This window comes from Ipomoea triloba, chromosome 7 (assembly GCF_003576645.1).
Source record: "Ipomoea triloba cultivar NCNSP0323 chromosome 7, ASM357664v1".
Taxonomy (NCBI): Eukaryota; Viridiplantae; Streptophyta; class Magnoliopsida; order Solanales; family Convolvulaceae; genus Ipomoea; species Ipomoea triloba.
This window is the reverse complement of record NC_044922.1, coordinates 5391304-5416054: the sequence shown is the minus strand read 5'-3', so window position 1 is coordinate 5416054 and position 24751 is coordinate 5391304. Positions and strand designations below refer to the sequence as shown.

Below are 24751 nucleotides of genomic sequence, written 5' to 3'. Positions count from 1 at the left end.
CAGGGGAAAAACCGCCACTTTAATAACTTATGGGTAAAAAATGCTATATACATATAATAACTTGGGGGAAAAATGACATTTTCCGTAAATTTAATAAAGAATGAGATAGGAATTGAAATTTAAATAGCAACAATAAAATGAAAAATAATATCAAATGTCAAATAAATATAATATCAATTTAATTTTAACAAGATAGATTATTGATTTCCAAGACAAAATTACTCTACTTTTTTATAATAATAAATTGGTTATTATCAAGCTCTAACAACTTAGAGAACAGATTGAACCTGTGACCACAACTATGCCACTTGACCACAAAGCCTTTGGCAAAACTCTTAGGATTTAATTTACTAACAGCATTGTAAAAATTAGAAAGACTACTATACCAATTCTCGCCAACAAATTCGCAAGCTCGGTTCATTTAAACTAGACTATATATCTTCATAACACAAACTGAAAACCAATATATAATTAAATTGTGCTATTTACTACTGGCCAATTTTAGAGCATTTAGAAAATTACGAATTCAAAGTTCTAATAAATAAATACCTTGGAGGTTTGCTATATTGAGGAATATAATTAATGATTGTATAGTTATTTTTCATGTAATGTACTAGGTTGGATTTGTGTTATTTGTTAGAACGTGAAAGCTGTCAATTAGTCGTAGACTTTGGGTATATAAGTAAATACCTGAACGTGGTGATAATACTTTATTTTTTAGTTAAAATTTTACGTATTTGTAATTTTATTGGAAGAAGAAAAGGTAAAAAATTTTGGATATAAAAATGAGGGTGTTACATGATCATCTTTTGACATAGGAAAATCACGCGTATTGACTTAGTCGAATGTTAGACCAATTAAGTCAGACGTAATTAATGTAATATTGATATTGGCTTATGATTATTTTATGACATAGAAAAATCATGCGTATTGATTTAGTGGAATGTTAGACCAATTAAGGCACGCCTATTACATATGAATTAGTTGTGTATCTGTATGTTTCAGAGCAAGCTAAGGCGCCCAATTTCCAGTTTCAGAGTATGGCTTCTACCTCTTCCCCTACGCCTTCACAATCAACTCACAAATTCACTTACGATGTTTTCTTGAGTTTTAGAGGTGAAGATATTCGCAAAACCTTTTTGGATCATCTTAACCATCATCTCAAACAGAAAGGAATTCATACCTTCAAAGATGATGAAAAATTAAAGAGGGGAGAGTGTATTGCTCCGACTCTGTTACTAGCTATTAAAGAATCAAGAATTGCAATTATCATCTTTTCCAAAAACTATGCATCGTCAACATGGTGTTTGGATGAAGTTGCAACCATCATGGAATGCAAAGAAAAGTTTGGCCAAGTTGTGGTGCCAATTTTTTACGACGTCGAGCCTTCACATGTGCGCAATCAAACAAGAAGTTTTGCTAAATCGTTTACAAAACACCAAAAATTTTTCAAAGATGATAAGGGGAAGGCGAAAGTTGAAACATGGAGGAACGCTTTGAGAGAGGCCAGCAAAATTGTAGGACACGATTTACAGGGTGATAAATACAACGGGTATGATTTTGACGTCCTTGGCTTTGATCTTTATCATTTTTACTCTCTAATTTCTTTGTGTTTCCTTTTAATTTTATATGCAAGTAGAACTATGTTTATCCATATTTCTGCAAAACTTTCTCACTTTCAAAATACTTTCACATCATCAAATTTGCAATTCTATTACTATTTTCACCACATTCCTACAACTCTAATCCACTTTTCTAAATAATTCATCCCAATTTCACATAAAAATTTATTTTCTTTTTTCAATAAATATTATTTTCTCTTCAATTTTTTTATATCAATATATAAATTACTTTTAAATATTAAAAATAACAATCCAAAAATATTAATTCCACTGTCGGGAAGGAATGATTAACCACTCCTTCCGGATGGGATTCCACCGTTAGAAATGAATTCTTCATTCCTTCTGGTGGAATTCCACCTTTCTAATGGACGTGCCAAATATTTACTTTAAAAGCGTGTTTGGTTCGTGGAATAGGTCGGGAATGGAATACCATTACCGGGAATAGACCTATTCCACTGTTTGGTTCGTCATTCTATTCCTAGGAATAGCATTCCCGGGAATGAGCTATTTCCTTTGTAGGGGGAATAGCCATTCCTAGGGGACCCCCTAGTATTAGCTATTCCCAAGTATTTGGGAATAGCTTTTATACTATAATACCGAAATTGCCCTTTTGTATTATATTATAATTCTTAATAATAATAATAATAAACCTTTCAAAAAAAAAATAATTTCTCAACCTGTATGTATGTATGTGTGTGTGTGTGTGTATATATATATATGTGTGTGTGTGTGTGTGTGTGTTAACAAGAGAGAATTGTCAGTAAAAATATATAATTGTATTTACTTAAGCTATTTATATAGAAAAATGAAGGATATTAACCACATATTCAAACTCAAAAAATTTAGGCTAGGAGTAAATCTTTCAATCTCCATGTATCTCTCTAACAAATATATTATTATTATTATTATTATTATAAAAACACATATTTATATTAAAGAATTATTAATTAAAGGCAACTTAGATATAGACAAGCATATGTGTGTATGCATAATATAATAATAATAATAATAATAATAATAATAATAATAATAATATAATAATAATAATAATAATAATATAATAATAATAATAATAATAATAATAATAATGATTATTATTATTATTATTATTATTATTATTATTATTTGTATAAGGGTATTTATGTCTTTAATACCTATTTCATTTCTATTACTTTAACCAACCAAACATTGGAATACAATTCCTAAAGTCTATTCCTTCAGCGAACCAAACAACATAATACAATTCATGTCCTATTCATTACCTATTCCATTTCCTTTGAAATAGTATTCCTATTCCCTCGAAATTCATTCCGTGAACCAAACGTGTTGTAAATCCACTAGAAGGAATTTTTCTTTTGGGTGAAATTAAGGCTCAATTTTAAATAAAATAATTCAACAATAAATAAATTAATAATTAAAATTTAAAATGAATTAAGTCTTTAAAATGCCAAGACTTGTAGTGGCATCCGGTTGACTCTCATATGGAAGGGAGGGGTTCGAGCCTATGGAGGCGATATTGACTCTTTACTTCAGTAGGTTGAGAAAGTAGTTATGAACATATACTACATTGTAACATGTCAGTATTACTAAAAAAATGTCTAACGTGGAAGTCTCTTTTTGGATGACACTCGAACCCATGACCTTTTGCCTGGCTCTGATACCAAATTAAAGCATGTGCTCCATCTCAACTAAAAGCTTAAGCTAATAGTTGGACTGCACATATTATATTTATTTATGCTCACATACATAACAAAATTTAAAAAAAGAACATCATATATATATATAGACAAGGGATCAGGTGCGGAACTTCTCGTGGGTGAAACGTGCAGATTAATTACATCCTTTGATATTGCCAAAATCAACATCTCAGAATGAAGAACAATTTTAAAAAATATGCAGCGGCATTATGGTCATTTTGCGTAAGGTCACAAAAGGAATGAAGAATTAAGGTGCGTAAGTTTATAGGCTTAGGTGCCTAAGTTTAAAGTTTAAGGTGGTTAATTTTAAAACTTATTGTGCGTAAGTTTATAGCTTAAGGTACGTATGTTTAAAGATTAAAGTGCGTCATTTTCTAGTTCACGATGCATCATTTACTCTTAAAGTGCGTATGATTAAAGCTTAAGGTGCGTTAGTACGAGACACTTAATCAGTTGCATCTATGTTGCCAGAAAGTTAAACTCTTTTTTTTCTTCTTAATTTTACTTCAGTTTGAGCCGTTGACCTAGATTAGATCAACGGTTCAGATCTCACCCTATTTTTTACCTGCAAGAAGCTTTGCACATGAATCATCCCATATATGAGAACAAGGCCTTAGGAGAAAACTAAGAACCAATCTTAGCTTTACATCTGGAAAAATCAGATGATAAGATCAAATTATAAATAAAAAAAATGCAGTGGCATTTTCATAATTATCACAAAGTTTACTATGCAAACTTGAACACTAAAATCTTCATATCTTAAAATTTTTAAGGTTGCACATTTAGTTGTTACAAAATGCACATTTCCTATTAACATTGATAGGGAATATACCGCGGTATACCGACCTATGCGTATGAGAACCTGATAGGATCCGACTCCCCACGTAATGAGGATATTTTTCCGACCTAATCCGACTTCGAGAGAGTACTGGCCGACCTGCCCTGAAGATTATGCCCCTTATTAGCTTGATCAACTTCTACTCTTAGTCTTTTATGCTCAGTCCTGACCCGAATGCTTGACCGTGGCCTCGAGCCCATGAGATAATTAAAAAAATGATACTGTGTTTTTTTTTTAAAATAAATTTGATCAGATCCATCAAATTTTTACAAATGTAAGGCTGAGATTGATTTCTTAGTTTTCTCCTGGAGGTGTGTTGACTGTGTTCTCATGGAATAATAAGCATATATATATATATATATATATATATATATATATATATATAATGGTTGGAAGAAACAAAATAAACTAAGAAAAAAAATTATTATATTTTAATTCTTATCATAAAGGAGAAAAAAGTTGCAATAAGAGTTGAAAAAATAAAAATAAAAAATATCTTTAACTTATTTTGTGTACACTAATTTAATTGTTATAATAATACTAATACTAATATTAATATGTAATTACAAAAATTTTACATGTGTCTAAACATGAAAAGACGAATTTGCCATTGTGATTAAACATAATTAGGGATGGCAACGTGGCGGGGCGGGGCGGGGAATAGAGTCCCCATCCCCGTCCCCGAAATCTCTCCCCATTCCCCCTTCCCCGGCGGGGATGGAGATTTATTCCACATCCTTGTCCCCGCGGGAATTTTTCGGGGATGGAAAATCCCTGCCGGGATTTTTTTTAATTATGTCAATTAAAAAAAGAGACTAATATTATGAAAATTTTATATTGTTATGCCTTGAATCCTTAAACAAAGTCCAAATTCGAACTACATAAATTAATAAAATTAAAATATCCAAACTCTAAAATTACTACAAATATCCAAAGTTTCAACTTTCAAACATAAATACATAATTATAAAATGTTCAAACATTTTAAATTGTTTCAAACTCTTCCAAAGTCCAAATATAAGTACATAGCAATACAAATGAACTTCAAATCTAAGGTTAAGTCACTTTAGTTATTTTTATTAATAATCTTATATATATATATTATTATATAATATATTAATATATATTAAACGGGGATTCGGGGATGGGGTCGGGGAGGGGAATGCCCTCCCCGTCCCCGGCGGGGAATGGGAAATTCCCCCATCCCCGCCCTTGTACCCCAAAAAAAATCCCCGAATCCGTCTCCATCGGGGCGGGTTGAATTGTCACCCCTAAACATAATGTGATCAATTAACATTTTGAAGGGTGTAGTTTTCGCGGGAGGTGGAAAGAGTGTAGGTGAATAAAACGGGAAGAAGTTCCCGAGTGTCGGTCTCAAGGAATGGTAGAAAAGGATTTGGTAGACAAGGGAATAGTCACAAGAGTTCCTAGATTTCAAAAACTAGTCCTATCGAAAGGTTTGTGTATGTCATTCTAAGAATATATCAAACCCTTAAAACAAAAGGTGTTGTGAACAATTTTAGGAAAGAAGGATTGGGACTAGTCTACCACACATGCAACTCTTGATTTTCTAGGGTACTAGGGATGTGAAAAACGCTCAACGGACTAACAAGAGACAAGGTCACTAGCACCACCGCCACTCTCGTGGTCAATGGACTCACTACTAGACCATAAAGCCATACTTGTGAACCTTAGGCTAGAAGAGGCATTACCACAAACACTTAATGTGCATCTTGCCTTCCTACTCCCTTTTCTCAAAGGTGAGAAGGAAAAGAGGTTGGTGAGGTCTCAAGCAATCCCTATTCTCATAGGTGAAAGCGAACACACTAATCCTCAAGTCCAATTGGCCTAATCGGAAAAGAGATCATACAAACATCCCAACCACTATCAAGCTATCCAAAAGGCATTAATCTACCCTAGATTCAAGACATAAGAGCTCAAGAGCAAAACGTATGTTCAACTAGTCCTAATCCCTAGGTAACTAGCCACACATAACTAGACTAAGCATTCTCAAAGCATCTAACAAATTTAAGCTCTAAGGATTGAAAGCAAAGCTCAATACAAAGCTCAAACCAAATCAACAAAGCAATTCAACTCAATTCAAAGCATTACTCAATTCAACAAAACAAAACACAAAAAGGAAAACTAGAATCAAAATCAAAATGCAATTCAATATCAAGGACAAAATTCAAGATCAAATCAAAATGCAATTCAATATCAAATCACAAAATTCAAGATCAAATCAAAATCAAGAAATTGAAGAACAATAGAAGAAATTGAAAGATTACTTGATTGCAAATGGAAATCTTCTACAAATCTTGATCAATTGCAAGTTGTTGTCCACAATCTCCTCCAAATCTAGCTAATTGAATGGAAGTATGAATGGAATTGAAGTGAATTGGGAGAGAATTTCAACCTAATTCTAGAGAGAGAATTTTAGGCTAGACTAATCTGGAAAAATGAATGGGGATCCTCCAAAAAAAATGCCCCAATTCCCTATTTAAATCGCGCCAACCGCCAAAATAAACCGTATCGGACGCCCGACTGGACGCGCGTCCTCTGCGCGTCCAGCGGGATTCTTTGCGCGCTTGTTCAAATCTTCGGCGCGGGAAGTGGGAATCGGACGCGGCGTCCGACGTGCGTCCTCTACGCGTCCTAAGCAGACCTTGCAAACTTCAGAGAGTGATTTTTCGGACGTGGGGCGTCCGATGGCGTCCGATGCGCGCCCTAAGCAGACTTTGCAAACTTCAGAGAGCGAATAATCGGACGCGGCGCGTCCGGTGGCGTCCGGCTGGCGTCCGCTGCGCACTGCTTTGCACTTTGTGGACCTGGGACGTGGACGCCTGGGCGGGCGCGCGTCCTAGGCGCGTCCGGTCGGTCCTTTTGTTTCCAATTTGGTTCTCGAATCAATCTTTGAAATCCATGCCCTTTTTCACCACTTTGCGCAACTTTTTTACCTGAAAAACAATTAGCCAAGTGTGGAATGGGGTTCCATGACAAAATCAAGTATTCTAATGCAATAAAAGGGCAAATCAATCTCAAACGCTAGTAAATACATGCAATGCGACCCGAGATTGACCTTACAATTGTAGCATCTCTTGCACTTATCACATTTTTTCGGTGAGTTTTAGCTGGCAATTTGGCAATTTGAAATTGAAAAAAATGAATAATTAAGGTACTAAATTGACAGTTTTGAAACTCGTGGACTGAAATTAACAAGACTCCAATAATCAATTTTTTTTTAGTAAATTAGACCCCAATAATCATAGGATTAAAAGTGAAATTTTCTATGATAAATATTATAAATATAAATTATAAGTAGTAGAGTTTGTAAAAAAACTACCAATGATGTGTTTGTTTTCTTTTCAGGTATGAATTAGCATGTATCCGAGGAGTTATTAATGACATATTCAAACTGCTTCCAACCCAAAGCATTCAGAAAAATTTAGTGGATTTAGAATCACAACTTAAGAACATAAGTACCTTGATGAAAATGTCTTTTAGAGATGATGTTAAATTAATATTGGGCATTTGGGGTATGGGCGGTATAGGGAAAACAACCCTTGCAAGAGCTGTTTTTGCTCAATTAACCGAAAGGTTTTATTACGCTTGTTTTCTTGCTGACATTCGAGAAAATCATAGTAAACATGGACTGGTAGCCTTGCAAGAGAAACTCGTATCAAAACTTTGGATGGATAGTTCAATGCGTATAGATGATGTGGATCAAGGAATTCAGGTGATCAAGGAAAGGCTCGCATGGCGAAAAGTGTTGATTGTTCTTGATGATGTAGATCAACAGGAACAATTAGATAAATTAGTTGGAGACGGTGAATGGCTTTGCAAAGGTAGTTTAGTTATCATAACTATCAGAGACAAGCATTTATTCACTCAATTTGGAGTTGCCGTTGAATGCTATGAAGTTAAGAAATTGGATAAAGAAAACGCTCTTCAACTATTTAGTTGGCATGCTTTTAAGAAAGAATCTCCAAATAATGGATTTGTAGATTTGTCTACATCTTTTGTAACTTACGCTGTTGGTCTTCCATTAGCTCTTAAAATTTGGGGCTCTTTTCTATGTGGACGAGACAATAAACAGTGGAAAAGCACACTGGAGATGATTAAAACCATCCCAGATGAGGAGGTTATTGAGAAGCTTAAGATAAGTTTTGATGGGCTCAAAGATGGAGAGAAAAGGATATTTTTGAGTATAGCATGTCTATTTCGTAAAAAGAGTAGAGATTATGTAGAAGAGGTACTTAAGAGTTGTGATTTACATCCTGGCATTGGGATATCAGTGCTTATTGAAAGATCTCTTGTCTTTGAATCAAATGGATGCATGGATATGCATGATTTGATTCAAGAAATGGGTTTGCGCATTGCAAGAGAAAATCCTAGGAGGAGGATGATATGGCAGCTTGATGACCTGTTAGATGATGTGGTAAATATAATATCTTGTGCTTTTATATATACTCTTAGTCATTGAATTAAATTAATTTTTTAATGTCAATTGCATGCATGCTATTTTCTTCTATTCTTTTAGGATCATGAAGAGATGGAAGGTGTTTTGGTCACATTCAGAGATCGATATAGCTATAATGAAAATATTAGTTGTCTCATTGAAGCTTTGAAAGGGATGAAAAAATTGAAGATACTCATAGTTGAAGGGTATGGTAATGATTTTTACAGTAAGACGAATAGGTCAGAGTTTGAGGAAAGTTTTGGTAGGAACATTATTGATAATTATCTTCCTAGCAGTTTGAGTGGCTTCATTTCTCATATTATCATTTATTTTCATTACCCAAAAGCTTTAATCCATCAAAGCTTGTTGGGTTTCATTTACCTCATAGTTCACTCAAAACCTGCATCATAACAAAGGTAATTCAATTCAACAGGCTTCCTTCTATCATCAAGCTAACCTAATGAGTTCGGACTTATATATTTTGTTTCTATCTTATCCTACAGAACATGAACAAATTGGTTTATTTGGATCTCAGTTCTTCCCGCTTTTTGTTTGAAACCCCAAACTTTCAAAGGATGCCAAATTTAGTGAGATTAGACTTCCAAGGCTGTGTCAATTTAAAAGAAGTCCATCCATCTATTGGACATCTTGAGAAGCTTGTTTTACTGGATTTAAGTGAATGCGGCAATCTTGAGAAGCTTCCCAGCTTCACTCAAGTCAAATCTCTGGAGTTTCTCAATCTTGGCTTTTGCAAAAAATTAGAAAACTTTCCAGAGATCCAGACAAGTATGTCATATCTACTGGAGCTGGAAATACAATACATTGGGATTGGAGAATTCCCCTCATCCATCCAACAACTACATGGCCTCACTAAACTACGTTTAGTTGATTGCGATAATCTTGTACAACTTCCTGGAAGCTTATGTGAGTTAAAAAATCTTAAAGTTGTTGAAGTTGAAAGATGCGCAGAATTGAAGTCGTTGCCAGAAAACTTGGGCAACTTGTCACAATTGGAAAAGCTTCATGTAGAGAGAACAGCCATTTCTCAACTCCCATCTTCAATCAAGAAGTTGAGTTCAATTGAATACTTATACCTTGGAGATTTTATTTATGGATCTAAATGGAGCAGTTCCAACGTAGTTTTACCTAGTGTATCTAGTTTGTTCTTACTAAAAGTGCTTGAGCTCTGTTCCCTTTATATGTTGGATGAAGGACTTCCTCAAGATATTGGATGCTTGTACTCGTTGGAATACTTGAATCTGAGTAAAAACAATTTTGTACATTTACCTGAAAGCATCAGTCAACTCCCTAGCCTTAAGTACCTTGACATCAGATATTGTGAGAGGCTTGAAGAGCTACCACAACTCCCACAAACTATATGGGAACTATATGCAGATATTCGTTTTGCCTTTGAAAGCAATATAGCTGAGCTATCAACCAAGTACTTGGAATTATATTCAATCACATTCACTCATAATTTTGAGGTCTATATGCGTCCGAGCGCAAAATCATACCTGCCAGAATCATTAAAAAGCATAAAGCTCATTCTTTGTTCAAGGACTTCTCTTAGAAAGACTCCTCTCACTGTTATCTATCCTGTCGATATCAACAGATGCTTCAAATATAAATGTGATGGTGCAAGTAGGATCTCAATTCATCTTCAACCCTTCTGGTACACACCAAATTTTCTGGGATTTGTTGTATGCTGTCTTCTCCCTTCAAGAGGTAATATATGGGAATCACATTTTGAGCATTGTGCAGTCATAGCCAAATTGGCAGACAATGATAATAGTAGAAATGAAGCTCCCCAAACAAAGTGTGTGATCACCAAGTCAGATAAGTATAAAAGATTCTATGAGCAACGTACTTGCGTTGCCTACATACCATTTAGCAGTTTGTGGAATGAATCTAAGGCTCAGAAAGATGGTGTTACTCCCAATGATTATTCCACATTTGAGGCATTTCTAGATTCTTCTCAAGTTTCAACAGATTGGGGTTGTAGTTTGTTCTATGAAGATGATGATTTGATAATTGAAGCAATGATAAAGCTTCAAATTATGGGTAAATAGATTTTGCTTGAAATTATTATTGTTTCAATTACAATACTCATTTTGTCTTTTTCTTATTCCTCCCTATATTTTGCTATAACAAAAATTATAGCTGTGCTTTTTTTTCTTTTTTCTTTTTTCTTTTTTCAGCTCTAAATAATGTGTAGCGGCTAGCTTGTCCCAATGGTAGTGATTCAGGTTCTAATACTCTTTTCCCATTACATTATTCCGTATTATATTGTATTATCAATGCTTTAATTTGATTGAGGAACCATATCTAATTATGAAATGTGCAAATGTTTGAGGATTTCTTTCATTCATATGTATTGCAATTCTGTTGAATTGCCAGCAGCATCTCTCAAAAATCAGTATAGGAAGATGCAGATAGAGAAGAGAATTATCAGTCTGAAACAGCTTAGCTTTCAAAAAGGAGACTCTTTTCCTACCACTCAGACGTCTTTTTTTGCGTTATCTGGTTTAGCAGCTTCTGGCAATTTTAAATTCTTTATAACTCTCTCTCTCTCTCAGGGGGAGGTTTCAGTTCATCACAAGCTCTCTAGGAAAAATGCTAAATTCCCATTGGCAGAATTCTAACATGTACAAGTAAGCTTCTGAGTTGGATTCAAATTATGAAAGTTGATGAATTTATAAAGGGATTTTGAATGAATATTGAACACAGATTTGATGAGGGTGTTGTAAATGCTTGGACATAGGTTCTGTGATCATTGAGTGTGCAACTTTGGTGCAAGTCCTAACAATAAATTCATACTCAATTATAGCTTTTATATGATTGATGGGCAGATCAGAGCAAAAGCTTCCTCTATCCATTTTGTCGTGGATACCATGCTTAGCTTGCTACCAAAACTCTATATAGTATCCTCTTACTTCCTACCATTCTTATTTGTAAAGCAATTATACATACCTCAAACTTCTACTTGTCCATTTTTATTGACTTCTTTAATTTGCAAGGGGATGAGTCTAAAGTTGAATTGTGTCTCTCTTTTGATCCAAAAATGAAAACTTTCTTTCTTTTTTTTTTCTTTTTTTTTTTTAATTAGTGCTAGAAGAGAACATACCAATAAAATAGTGGGACAAAAAAAGGAATCAATTTCTTTTTTTAAATGAAATAGTGATGTGTGTCGTTTTACACCAAAAAATATAACTAAACTAACCTATAGATAGGACAGGTAGGTTTAGATCCATCCCATGGAGAGTTTTGAGCTAATTACTACGGAGTATTTATTAGGTAAATTAAAATTTCACTAAACAAATAGATGATTTTAATTACAATAGAAATAAAATAAAATAAAATAATATAAATTAAATTCAAGAATAAACCAACATGAAAACTAGTATCAAGAATTACTAATATAAATGAGATTGCTTGGTTGTGTCAGGAATGAAAGTTGTGCTACTAAGTATCAAGAATTATTAATATAGTCACTACTTATGTCAGAAATGAAAGTTGTATACTTAAATTTACAGGAACAATAAAATCATAGGATCGAAAGTGGAAAAGTTCTTTTTGTTAAATCCACAATATAGCAAATCATATACCATTATATTCGCCAATTGGAGAAGAGTTGTTCAACATTGTGATCCAATTGAATGAAGTGGTTATTCAAATGTTCGAGAGTTCTTCACGTCTAAGATGGAGGAAAATGTTGTTCAATAGAGAACGTGACACATGTTACACTTATTTAATTAATGATTACTTCTTGAATGATCTTATTTACATGTTTTGACGACAATTTCAAGCAAGAAAAAAAAATATATTTTCACATATAGTGGATGCTTTATAGAGAATCTTAAACAAGCTCTTAGGATTTAATTTACTAATAACATATAAATTAGAAAAACTAACAATTCTAGCCAACAAAGGAGCCCAACCAACCTAGTTAGAAATGTAGCAGGCCATGAAACTAAATCAAGGCCCACATGGTGGGCCGCGAGACTAAGTCTTAAGCTCATTATTCTGGGCTCTGGATCCTTCTTAGGTCGCTTAGATGATCTTCCTAGGCCCTAGGCTATGCCCTCCGAGACCCGGGGTCCTCATTATTGGATCGTTTCTAATATCTCCATCAGTTGTAAATTAGTCTTAGCGTTTAGGTATAGGTAGATACTTGAAAGATAAAATAACACTATATTTTTTGGTTAAAGGTTTACGTTTCTGCAATTTTATTGGAGGAGGGTGTTACATGATCCTCTTTTGACATAGAAAAATCGCGCGTATTGACTTAGTCGAATGTTAGACCAATTAAGTCACACGTAATTTAATCTTACGTGTATTTACGAATTGATATTGACTTGTGATCATTTTTTTACATAGAAAATCACGCGTATTTACTTACCCATATCAATTAGTTCTTTAGTTGTGTGTCTGTTTCAGAGCAAGCTAAGGCACCCAATTTCCAGTTTCAGAATATGGCTTCTACCTCTTCCGCTAAGCCTTCACAATCAACTCACAAATTCACTTATGATGTTTTTTTGAGCTTTAGAGGTGAAGATATTCGCAAAACTTTTTTGGATCATCTTAATCATCATCTTAAACAGAAGGGAATTCATACCTTTAAAGATGATGAGAAACTAAAGAGGGGAGAGTATATTGCTCCGACTCTGTTACTAGCCATTAAAGAATCAAGAATTGCAGTTATCATCTTTTCCAGAAACTATGCATCGTCAACATGGTGCTTGGATGAAGTTGCAACCATCATGGAATGCAAAGAAAAGTTTGGCCAAGTTGTGGTGCCAATTTTCTACGACGTGGAGCCTTCACATGTGCGCAACCAAACAGGAAGTTTTGATGAATCCTTTACAAAACACCAAAAAAATTTCAAAGATGATAAGGGGAAGGCGAAGGTTGAAACGTGGAGGAACGCTTTGAGAGAGACAGGCAAAATTGTAGGGCACGATTTACAGGGTGATAAATACAACGGGTATGTTTTCGACGTCCTTGGTTTCTTTAGCATTTTATTCTGTATTTTTTTTGTTTTGGAATTGTATATGCAAGTAGCGCTAAGAAGGTTAATACCTAGCTAGTTTTATAATTAATTCTCCCAAAACATTTTATATTTATCTTTTGTTAAATCTTACCCTTAGACATTTATTGTATACAATTCATTTGATACGTTTAAAATTAATAGTCAATATTGATATTATATTGATACATATGTTAAAATACCGACGTGTGAAGAATCGATAGAAAAAATTAATTATATGGTTATGTATTTTACTCGACTCTCTCTCCATATATATTTGAACGATTGCGGATCGTTCTTATTTCTCTCATGAGTACCCGTTCTCATTAGAGCGCGCCCCTATATATATATTTTTATCCATGACAACCATAAGTCTAACCCTTATATATAAAAACTAGTTTTTTCACTCACGAATAGGATAGTACCTAGACCTGGCAATTCGTGTATACGGGTTCGTTAACGGGTCGACACGATAACGACACGAACACGATAAGGCTAAACACGAACACGACACGTTAAGGTTAATGGGTTCAAAATTGTAACACGAACACGAACACGGTTTGTTAACGGGTTAAACGGGTTGACACGATAGACACGTTTTGTTAACGGGTTTCGGATCGTGTCGACACGATATGACACGAAACCCGTTTAAACCCGCTAAATCTATTGATATATTAAAAACTAAAATTTAAAGTTAAATTATATAAAAAAGAAATAAAACATACAATCCAATCCATCAAACAAATTAAAAAAAATTCTATTTATAACATTCATAAAATTATAAAATAACATCAAAAAATCATAATTAAAGAATTCCATACTAGTTTTTAGAATAAAATTGAACACAATAAACATTCAAATTTCATATTGTTGAACATCAATAATTGGTGTATAATCTTGACCTAATGTAGTAAATTCATTCTTAATCATGTTCATGATATATTTTGTAAAAACAATGGTTCTTACCTAAATGACAATGGTTCTTAACGGGTTCTAAACAGGTCTGTGTAAACGGGTTCGTGTAAACGGGTTAACACGATAATATTAACGGGTTAAACGGGTTCTTAATAGGTTTAACGGGTTGACCTGTTAAGACATGAAAACATAACAGGTTCTTAACGGGTCAACCCGTTAACGACCCGGGACATGTTAAGGCTAAACACTAACCCGTTATTTTCGTGTCCGGTTTCGTGTCGTGTTAACGGGTCGTGTCGATGATTGCCAGGTCTAAATTAGTACCCAATGTTTATTTTTAAATAAAAATTTCAAAGAATATCAATACAAGATTATATATGAGATGTTCATGCATATGTAATTAATGTTGAATTTTTTTAATTTAAATTGGTAATTCAAAGTATATGAATGCAAGATAATATATGAGAGGTTGATTATAATGTCACTAAAATAAATGTTTGCAATTTTGTAAAAATGATAGTCTAAATACTTAGTCTAAAAATCTACATCTACATCTACAATCAAGAGCCAATAAAGTTACGCAAATTATATTGTGGACCATGGTCCACAATGCATTGTGGACCATAGTCATGGCTGATACTGCAGTTGTATTGAAAGAATACTGCAGTTGTGTTGAACTGATACTACAGTTGTGTTGAAAGGAAACTGCAGTTGCGCGAAATAGAGGTCGTTCATCTGTTCAACATACATGACTGCAGTATCCGTTCAACACAACTGTAGTATCCATTCAACATAACTGCAGTATCAGTTCAACACAACTGCAGTTCCAGACGGATGAAACGGTCTCTGTTCCGCACAACTGCAGTTCCCTTTCAACACAACTGTAGTATCCGTTCAACACAACTGTAGTATCAGTCATGAGTCCATGACCCATGGTCCACAGTATAACTACTGATAAATTTATGGCTTAAACGGGAAGAAAAAAATGTTGGTGGTAATTATTTACTTAAACGAATGTTTCATATTATTTTGATTTTAGTAATTTTTTATGATTTTCATTCTTTACCCTTTATTATATTATTTTCTTTCCTTAAATAACCCACATTCCGTTAGTATAAACTTTAGTAATGAATATTCCGTTAACTTTTAACTTACCCATTAATTTCTATAAGAGAAGTCTTAAGTTTGAACCACATCCCAATTAGAATTGACATAATTGTTAAACATATACTATGAATATGTTAGCGTATATTATTGAAAAGTGAGTATCCTACCTTATTATTAAATTAAATAAATTAGTAAGTACAAAAAAAAAATTAAATATGCATTTCTTTAATTTAAAATTCGCTGTTTACAATGCCTTTATTCAGAAAAAAAAATTATTCATTATAAAAAAAATTAGAAAAGAGATATACATTCATTATTTATATTATCTTTATTTTCTACAATAAAAATTATTTATTATCAATTTTTTTTTTTAAAAAAAAAAGAGATATAATTTTATTACTTATATGTCTTATTTTCTACAATAAAAATTATTCATTATCAAAAAATTAAAAAAGAGAAATAATTTCATTGGTTATATTATCTTTATTTTCTACAATGCAAAGATTTCTTACCTTCAAATCATATTAACTACTTTGGGGAGAATTTGTTGAATGTTGACAAATAAGACATTCAAATAACCTAAAATCAAAATAATATGAACTATTTGTTTAAGTAAATAATTAGCACCAACATTTTTTTTTCTCCACGTTAGAGCCTTAACTTTATTTACTCTTATTAAAATTGTAGATATAAATGTACATAACAAAACATGCAAGAAAATCTACCTCTTGAAAGATAATTCTATCACCTGAAGTAATTTCACATTCCAAGAAATAAATGCAGCTTTAAAGTCAGGAAAACATGGCTATTTTAGGGAGATATAATAACAAATAGCTGAAAATTTGCCATTATCTAACATCCTAGCCACAAATTAAAACATGGCCACAAACACCCCGTTCTTCCTCTAATTAACTGTTATTTGGCTAGTTTTAATAATTAATAATAATATAATATAATAATTATTATAACAGTATAGAATTAAAACAGACCACCTTATCAATAAAAATGAAGTAAAGAACTAAAAAAAAAAAGTATAGAGGGACTATTATATAATTTAAAAATTATTAAACATTATAAATATAAATTATAAGCAGCCGAGTTTCCAAAAAAAAAAAAAAAAAAAACCTAACCAATAATGTGTTTATCTTCTTTTCAGGTATGAATTAGCTTGTATCCAAGGAGTTGTAAGTGACATATTCAAACTGCTTCCAACCCAAAGTATCCAGCAAAATTTGGTGGGTTTAGAGTCGCAACTTGATAAGATAAGTAACTTGATAAAACTGTCTTATAGAGATGATGATAAATTAATATTAGGCGTTTGGGGTTTGGGCGGTATAGGAAAAACAACCCTTGCAAGAGTTGTTTTTGCTCAATTATCTGAAAGATTTAATCGCACATGTTTTCTTGCTGACATTCGAGAAAATCATAGTAAACATGGGTTGGTAGCCTTGCAAAAGAAACTCCTATCAAAACTTCTGAATGAAAGTCGAATGCGTACAGATGATGCGGATGAAGGAATTCAGGTTATCAAGAAAAGGCTCCAATTGCTGAAAGTGTTGATTGTTCTTGATGATGTAGATCAACAGGAGCAATTAGATAAATTGGTTGGAAATGGTGAATGGCTTTGCGAAGGTAGTTTAGTCATCATAACTACAAGAGACAAGCATTTATTCACTCAATTTGGAGTTGCCTTTGAATGTTATGAAGTAAAGAAATTGGATAAAGAAAAAGCTCTTCAACTATTTAGTTGGCATGCTTTCAAAAAAGAATCTCCAGATAATGAATTTGTAGATCTGTCTACATCTTTTGTAACTTACGCGGATGGTCTTCCATTAGCTCTTAAAGTCTGGGGCTCTTTTCTATGTGGACGAGACAATAAACAGTGGAAAAGCACACTGGAGATGATTAAAACCATCCCAGATGATGAGGTTATTGAGAAGCTTAAGATAAGTTTTGATGGGCTTAAAGATGGAGAGAAAAGGATATTTTTGAGTATAGCATGTCTATTTCGTAAAAAGAGTAGAGATTATGTAGAAGATGTACTTAAGAGTTGTGATTTGCATCCTAGCATTGGAATATCAGTGCTAATCGAAAGATCTCTTCTCTTTGAATCAAATGGATGTATGGATATGCACGATTTGATACAAGAAATGGGTTTGCGTATTGCAAGAGAAATTCCTAGGAGGATGATATGGCAGCTTGACGACCTGCTAGATGACGTGGTAAATATAATAATAATAAATCTTGTGTATGTTTCAATACTCTTAGTTATTGAATTAAACAAAATATTAATGTGCATTATGCATATATATATATAATATTTTCTTCTTTCAGGATCATGAAGAGATGGAAGGTGTTTTGGTCACATATAGAGACCGACAGAGCTATAATGAAAATATTAGCTGTGTGATTGAAGCTTTGAAAGGGATGAAAAAATTGAAGATACTCATAGTTGAAGGGTATGGTAATTATTTTTGGAGTGGTTTAGAGTTTGAGGAAAGTTTTGGTAGGAGCATTATGGATAATTATCTTCCTAGCAGTTTGAGGTGGCTTCATTTCTCATCTTATCATTTCTTTTCATTACCCGAAAGCTTTAATCCATCAAAGCTGGTTGGGTTTCATTTACCGTATAGTTCACTCAAAACTTGCATCATAACAAAGGTAATTAATTTGATCAATTCAATTGTCTTCCTTCAATTCTATCATCAAGGTAAGGTAAAGAGTTGAGACTTATATATATTTTGTTTCTATCTTATATATCCTGCAGAACATGAACAAATTGGTTTATTTGGATCTCAGCTCTTCCCGCTCTTTGTTGGAAACCCCAAACTTTGAAAGGATGCCAAATTTAGTGAGATTAGACTTCCGAGGCTGTGTGAGTTTAGAAAAAGTCCATCCATCTATTGGATGTCTTGAGAAGCTTGTTTTATTGGATTTAAGTCACTGCATGAATCTTGAGAAGCTTCCCAGCTTCACTCAAGTCAAATCTCTGGAGTTTCTCAATCTTAACTTTTGCAAAAAATTAGAAAAATTTCCAGAGATCCGGGCAAGTATGCCATATCTACTGGAGCTGGAATTGCGATACATTATTGGGATTGGAGAATTCCCCTCATCATCCATCCAACAACTACATGGCCTCACTAAACTACGTTTGGTTGATTGTCATAATCTTGTTCAACTTCCTGGAAGCTTATGTGAGTTAAAAAATCTTAAAGTTGTTGAAGTTGAAAAATGTCCTAAGTTGAAGTCCTTGCCAATAAACATGGGCAACTTGTCCCAATTGGAAAAGCTTCATGTACATTCAACGGCCATTCTTCAACTCCCATCTTCAATCAAGCGGTTGTTGTTACTAAAAATGCTAGAGCTCTCTTCTCTTAAAATGTTGGACCAAGGGCTCCCTCAAGATTTTGGATGCGGCTTGAACTCGCTGGAGTACTTGAATCTGAGTGAAAACAATTTTGTACATTTACCTGAAAGCATCAGTCAACTCCCTAGCCTTAAGTACCTTGACATCAGATGTTGTGAGAGGCTTGAAGAGCTACCACAACTCCCACCAACTATATGGGAACTATATGCAGATATTCGTTTTGCCTTTGAAAGCAATATAGCTGAGCTATTAACCAAGTACTTGGAATTATATTCAATCTCATTCACTCATAATCTTGCGGTTACTAGAGCTTCCAGCTGGTTAAGTTCATCAGCAAACAAGCTCATTCCTTTTTCAAGGTCTTTTCTTAGAAAGCATTATTATATGTAGATACTCGATCGATTTTAATTTGCCTTTAGAAGCAGTATAGCTGAGCTGCGCTATCAACCAAGTACTTGGAATATAATTATTATATATATTCACTCTTAACTCGTTTTAATTTGCTGGCAGGCCATCAGAAGTAAGGAATCTCATTCATTTTTCAAGGTCTTTTCTCAGAATGACTCCTCTCAGTGTTATCTTTTTTACTGATTTGACTGGGAGCGATATCAACACACGCTTCAAATATAAATGTGATGGTGCAAGTAGGATTTCAATTCATCTTCAACCCTTCTGGTACACTCCAAATTTTCTGGGATTTGTTGTATGTTGTATTCTCCCTTCAACAACTATATGGGAATCACATTTGGAGCATTGTGCGGTCATAGCCAAACTGGCAAGCAATGATAATACAAGAAATGAAGAAGCTCCCCAAACAAGGTGTGTGATCACCAAGCTAGATAAGGATACAATAAAATTCTTTGAGCCACGTACTTGCTTTGCCTACATACCATTTAGTAGTCTGTGGAATGAATCAAAGGCTCAGAAAGATGCTGGTGTTACTCCCAATCATTATTCAACATTTGAGGCATTTCTGGATTCTCAAGTTTCAACAGATTGGGGTTGTAGTTTGTTATATAAAGATGATGACTTGATAATTGAAGCAATGATAGACTGTGACGTAATTGGTAAATACATTTGACTTGAGAGTTATTATTGTTTCAATTACAATACTCATTTCGTCTTTTTCTTATTCCCCACTATATTTTTTTTTTCTTTATGCTTTAACAAATAAATTTATAGTTGTGATTTTTTTTATTTTTTTTTTCAGCTAGATATAAATTGTAGCAGCTCGTCTCAGTCGCTCAGGTTCTAATACTCTTAACCCATTACACTATTACATTATTCAGTATTATAGTATCAATCAATGCTTTGAGGAACCACATACAATCAGTTTACGCAAAAACTTGTCTAAGATGTTCCGATTATAGACAATTATACTATGTGAGATGTTCCATTAAAAATCATTTTACCCCTAAATAGTATCACAATTTCATATATAAATATTGTAATATATCTATTATAAATTATAAATAATAGTTTATTTATTTCAAATTGATACTCCATATTAAATTTTATGTAATAAGAATTATTATTTGGGTCACACTTGTGTGAGACCGTCTCACGGATCCTTATTCGTGAGTAGGGTCGAATAGGGTCAAAGCACCATGCAAATGTCATACTTATATGTGCAAATTTCATAATTTCAAATATAACACTAATTAAGAATACAATTTTTGTTACTTATAAGAGAAAAAGTAATACATTTTTCATAATAAGTAATGTTGATGAGTGTTCCTTACTTATAAGGGCAAATATAATACTTTTGTGGGAAAATGTAATACTTTTAAATCGAAATGTAAAAGTATTGTATTTTCCCTTAAAAGTATTACATTTACTCTTATAAGTAACAAAGTAACAAAAATTTTATTCCTGATTAGTATTACATTTGAGGATATATGTATGACATTTGTTCATATAAGTGTTACAATTGCATCTTGACACGACCCGATCCGTCTAATGGTGAGACGATCTCACACAAGTTTTTGCCTTATTATTTTTATTATAAACAACGAGTCTTTTTAGACTGCCCAATCTAAAGTGCACGGGTCACGGCCCGATTTAAATATTCATTTGTACTCGTTATATTTACACTAACATAATCTATTTATTGTGAATTTTTAAGGAATTTCCAAATAGCCCTCCTCGCCGGCGCCATTGCTGCATACTAGTGAAGAAGCAGCGAAATCTGAATACTCAGTTGCAATGGCGGCACTAAATCTCACCTGTCCATTCTCCCTGGCCGGCCACGTCTGTCTTCGCCACCGTTCACTTCCCAAGTGCAAAACCAGAGTCTCCTGCTCTTTCTCTCCTCTTCCTAGCAAGGTAGAATTTTCTGTATGTGTGTGTGTGTTTTTAAATAGAAATTTTCACTTTTTTATGCCTTGAATTTTTGTACTGTTTCAATTATTTTTGAGCAGTTTAAGCGGCAGTACACGAGTGTGATGATAGTGCCGACGGGAATAGGAGCGGCGATTGGTGGCTATGCCGGCGACGCTTTGCCAGTGGCCAGAGCTTTTTCTTCCGTTGTTGACTGCCTTATCACTCATCCTAATGTGAGATTTCTTTTGGCTCACATCTTACAATAGATCCTTTTCTACATTTGAGCCCTGACTTGACTTAATTTCACACTTGTTCAATTGCAATGGATTTGCACTCTATTTACTATTCATAGTACTGGCTTCTGAAGTATTTGGTAGAGTTGTCATGAATCTAACTGCATAGAGAGAACTCTAAGTTACAGTTAGGATTTAAGTGTATATACTGACATATTTGGTAGAGCTGTCCTGCAACTTATCTTTTCTATGTAAATTTGTAATGCTTACAGGTTCTTAATGCTGCAATGCTCTACTGGCCCATGTCAAATGTGTTGTATGTTGAAGGCTATGCTTTAGATCGGTTTGCAGAAGGACTTTGGGCACTGGAACCAGTTCATCAAAATAGAGTATGCTTTGAATTCTTTCTTGTCCAACTTGTTCTGGCGGTGATAGATGCTTTGCACTAGGCTGCTGATGTTGCCGTGCCATTTCCTTGCTATTCAGCCTGCAATGATGTGACCATCATAACATTAATCAGGTTGGATTGGTTCTTGATGCTGGAATTGAAGAAGATCTTCGTACTCGCCATCTACAAGTTGTTGATGCAGCTAGAGCTTCCCTTGGTCTCTCATTTGTGGAATATACTGTAACAGACCTCCCTTTAATGGTACGCATATTAAGTGGTAACAGAGTAGGAGTTAGTGTATCCAGTCGCATTCTTTTTATTCATTACTTGGGGGAGGAGTTGGATATGAATGATTACAGAAATTATGTATTCTGTAATGGCTTAGGAACATCTAATGCTGTAGGAAAGAAGTTCAATAGAGCAAAGTACATGAGAATTTCCATCTCTCTCAATTGTACAGTTGTTTAAAATTGAATAATCATGTGACACTTTTTATACTAAATGGTCGGCAGATCTTTTATTGACTTTACTTTAGTATTACCAATGTTTTTCTGCACTGCTTATGAACATTGGTCCTTAGTGTTGAAGGCCTCCCTTAACCTACAGAATCACTTATTATAGGTGGAGAAGTGGGTTGACCCAAAATGTGGGCAGTCAACTGGGAGGATACAAAATCCAGACTCCCTGTTGAGGGCTGTAGAGAAGTTGGTAAAAGGTTCAGACGTGAATGCAGTTGCAGTTGTTGCACGTTTTCCAGACGATGATGATGAAGATATAGATGATTACCGACAGGGGATGGTATGGTTGATACACCAAACTTCATAACACTGGTTTCTTTACTTTTTCTTGCTCTTTATTTTATGGCATGCTATCATCTCTCATTTCTGAGTATTTGGCACCAGTAATACCAGGTTTTCTTTTTTGTTTGGGGATGCAGCTTTTTTTTTTTTTAAGCGAATTACATATTTTGCTCTACCATTTACTCTCCAAATGCTCACTTTAATTTTATTCTTGCCTTAGTGATGCCTGATATTCTGTTATCATTACCAGGAAAAGAGACATGATTAGGATTTATTAAAAAACAAACTGATACCGATATGGTAGTGCAGCTTTTCTGGTTATGCTATTCTAAATTTCTAATGACTCTTTTTGTGGTGTGACTGAAAGTCCCTAACCCTTATCAGTAATATAAACCTATTATTTCCTCTTATTATATGTTTTTTCTTTCTGAAGGGAATAGATCTCTTGGCTGGTGTGGAGGCAGTAATAAGCCATCTAGTAGTGAAACATTTTCAAATTCCTTGTGCACATGCTCCTGCATTATCACCCCCTCAACTAAGCACTTCAGTATGTCCAAAATCAGCTTCTGAAGAGGTAAGAAGGCTGCTATACACAAGCATAAGGGGAAGAGAGGGGCGGGGGGTGGTGTGGGGTGTTAAGTAGTCTGACACTCTGACATGCTTTTTTACTGAAGATTAAGGCCTTCAGTATGTCCAATTGTCCATAACTCTTTTAGATTAAGGCCTGATTGTGCCTTTCATCCAATCATCCCAAAGATCTATGTGTTTTATGATGGACACAGATACAGGGTTTAGTGTAGTGCTTAACTCCTTTTGCCCCCATCAATATACCAATAAAAAATTAAGAACGAAGACAAATAGATATTCTTCAGATGCAAGCACTGAATTCGTTATGTTTTTTATTCTCATCTCCTGTAAGATTGACATAGTTTCTCTCTTTACTTCGTTTTTAATTTTATTTATTTATTTATTTCTTTAAATTTTTTAATCTTGAATTCCACCTTTGAATTCTGACAGATAGGATATACTTTCTTGCCATGTGTGCTTGCTGGGCTTGGTACTGCACCACAGTATCTGATCAAGGGAACTGAGGTTTTAGGAAAAAACTGCATTTCAGCCAGTGACGTTGACAGTGTCATTCTACCAATTGATGCTTGCGGGGGAGATGGTGCCCTTGCATTTGCAAGCAGTAAAAGAAACAGGGTACAATTCTTACGTTTATCTTTTATGACTAAATAAGCTCTACATCAGAGATAGCAATTATACAACACACTAATATACTCTTTGCTACATTTGACCAATCCCCGCTTTTCCTAGGTAAGCTTATTTTCTAATTATGTTTCCTTTATTTCTTCTGCACTTTCTATGTATTATTCGTTGCAGCCACTTATAATCGCTGTGGAAGAGAATGAAACTGTTCTCAATGATACGCCTGAGAGACTTGGGATAGAAGCTGTAAGTATACAATATTTGGATAACTCTTTCTACTTTCTGTATATCTCTGACTTATGTAGATGTCCTTAAACCACATATCCGGTTATCCCATAAACTCAAATTTCCATCAACTGTAAGATAGCAACAATTTTGTTGAAGTTACCAAAAAAAAAAAAAAAAAAATCGAAGAAAGAAACAAAGAAACTTGTGCCCATCTTTCATCTATGCTGTTCCAAGTAGTGCATCCAACTATGGAGTATTTGATTATTATGTTTGGAATTTATTTTCCAGGTGAGAGTGGCAAATTACTGGGAAGCCATAGGTGTAGTTGCTGCTCATAAAGCAGGAATTAACCCAGATTCCCTTAGAAGAGACAGAATTAAGAACATTCAAAACCATTCTTTGTTAGAGTATCATAGTAGAGCTATGTTAAAGCTGTAGTTAATCTAATGTTATTGGTAGATTATTTCTTTTATGTTATTGTAAATACGATATAAATTATGAGCCATTAAAATATGAGAAATTTCATTGGTAGTATTAATTA

At 34.0% G+C, this 24751-nt stretch overlaps 4 protein-coding genes across 4 annotated transcripts; all 4 read left to right on the top strand.

Annotated features, from left to right (window-relative positions):
- The first annotated feature begins 1040 nt into the window (after window positions 1–1040).
- On the top strand, window positions 1041–9026 carry LOC116025485 (TMV resistance protein N-like). Its single transcript, XM_031266717.1, has 3 exons — window positions 1041–1552; window positions 7526–8594; window positions 8697–9026. The coding sequence occupies exons 1-3, from the start codon at window positions 1041–1043 to the stop codon at window positions 9024–9026; spliced, it is 1911 nt and encodes a 636-aa protein (XP_031122577.1).
- Window positions 9027–9121: 95 nt separating this feature from the next.
- On the top strand, window positions 9122–10684 carry LOC116025484 (TMV resistance protein N-like). Its single transcript, XM_031266715.1, has one exon. It carries the CDS (start codon window positions 9122–9124, stop codon window positions 10682–10684), a length of 1563 nt encoding a protein of 520 aa, XP_031122575.1.
- Window positions 10685–13060: 2376 nt separating this feature from the next.
- On the top strand, window positions 13061–20207 carry LOC116026053 (TMV resistance protein N-like). The gene is made up of 5 exons (XM_031267497.1): window positions 13061–13599; window positions 16820–17885; window positions 17998–18324; window positions 18431–19389; window positions 19541–20207. Exons 1-5 carry the CDS (start codon window positions 13088–13090, stop codon window positions 20109–20111), a joined length of 3435 nt encoding a protein of 1144 aa, XP_031123357.1. The 5' UTR covers window positions 13061–13087; the 3' UTR covers window positions 20112–20207.
- LOC116026054 (uncharacterized lipoprotein syc1174_c-like) lies at window positions 19999–24751 on the top strand. Its single transcript, XM_031267498.1, has 11 exons — window positions 19999–20097; window positions 20241–20278; window positions 21156–21355; window positions 21451–21585; window positions 21858–21974; window positions 22106–22234; window positions 22595–22771; window positions 23207–23347; window positions 23791–23976; window positions 24157–24228; window positions 24499–24751. The coding sequence occupies exons 3-11, from the start codon at window positions 21236–21238 to the stop codon at window positions 24646–24648; spliced, it is 1227 nt and encodes a 408-aa protein (XP_031123358.1). The 5' UTR covers window positions 19999–20097; window positions 20241–20278; window positions 21156–21235; the 3' UTR covers window positions 24649–24751.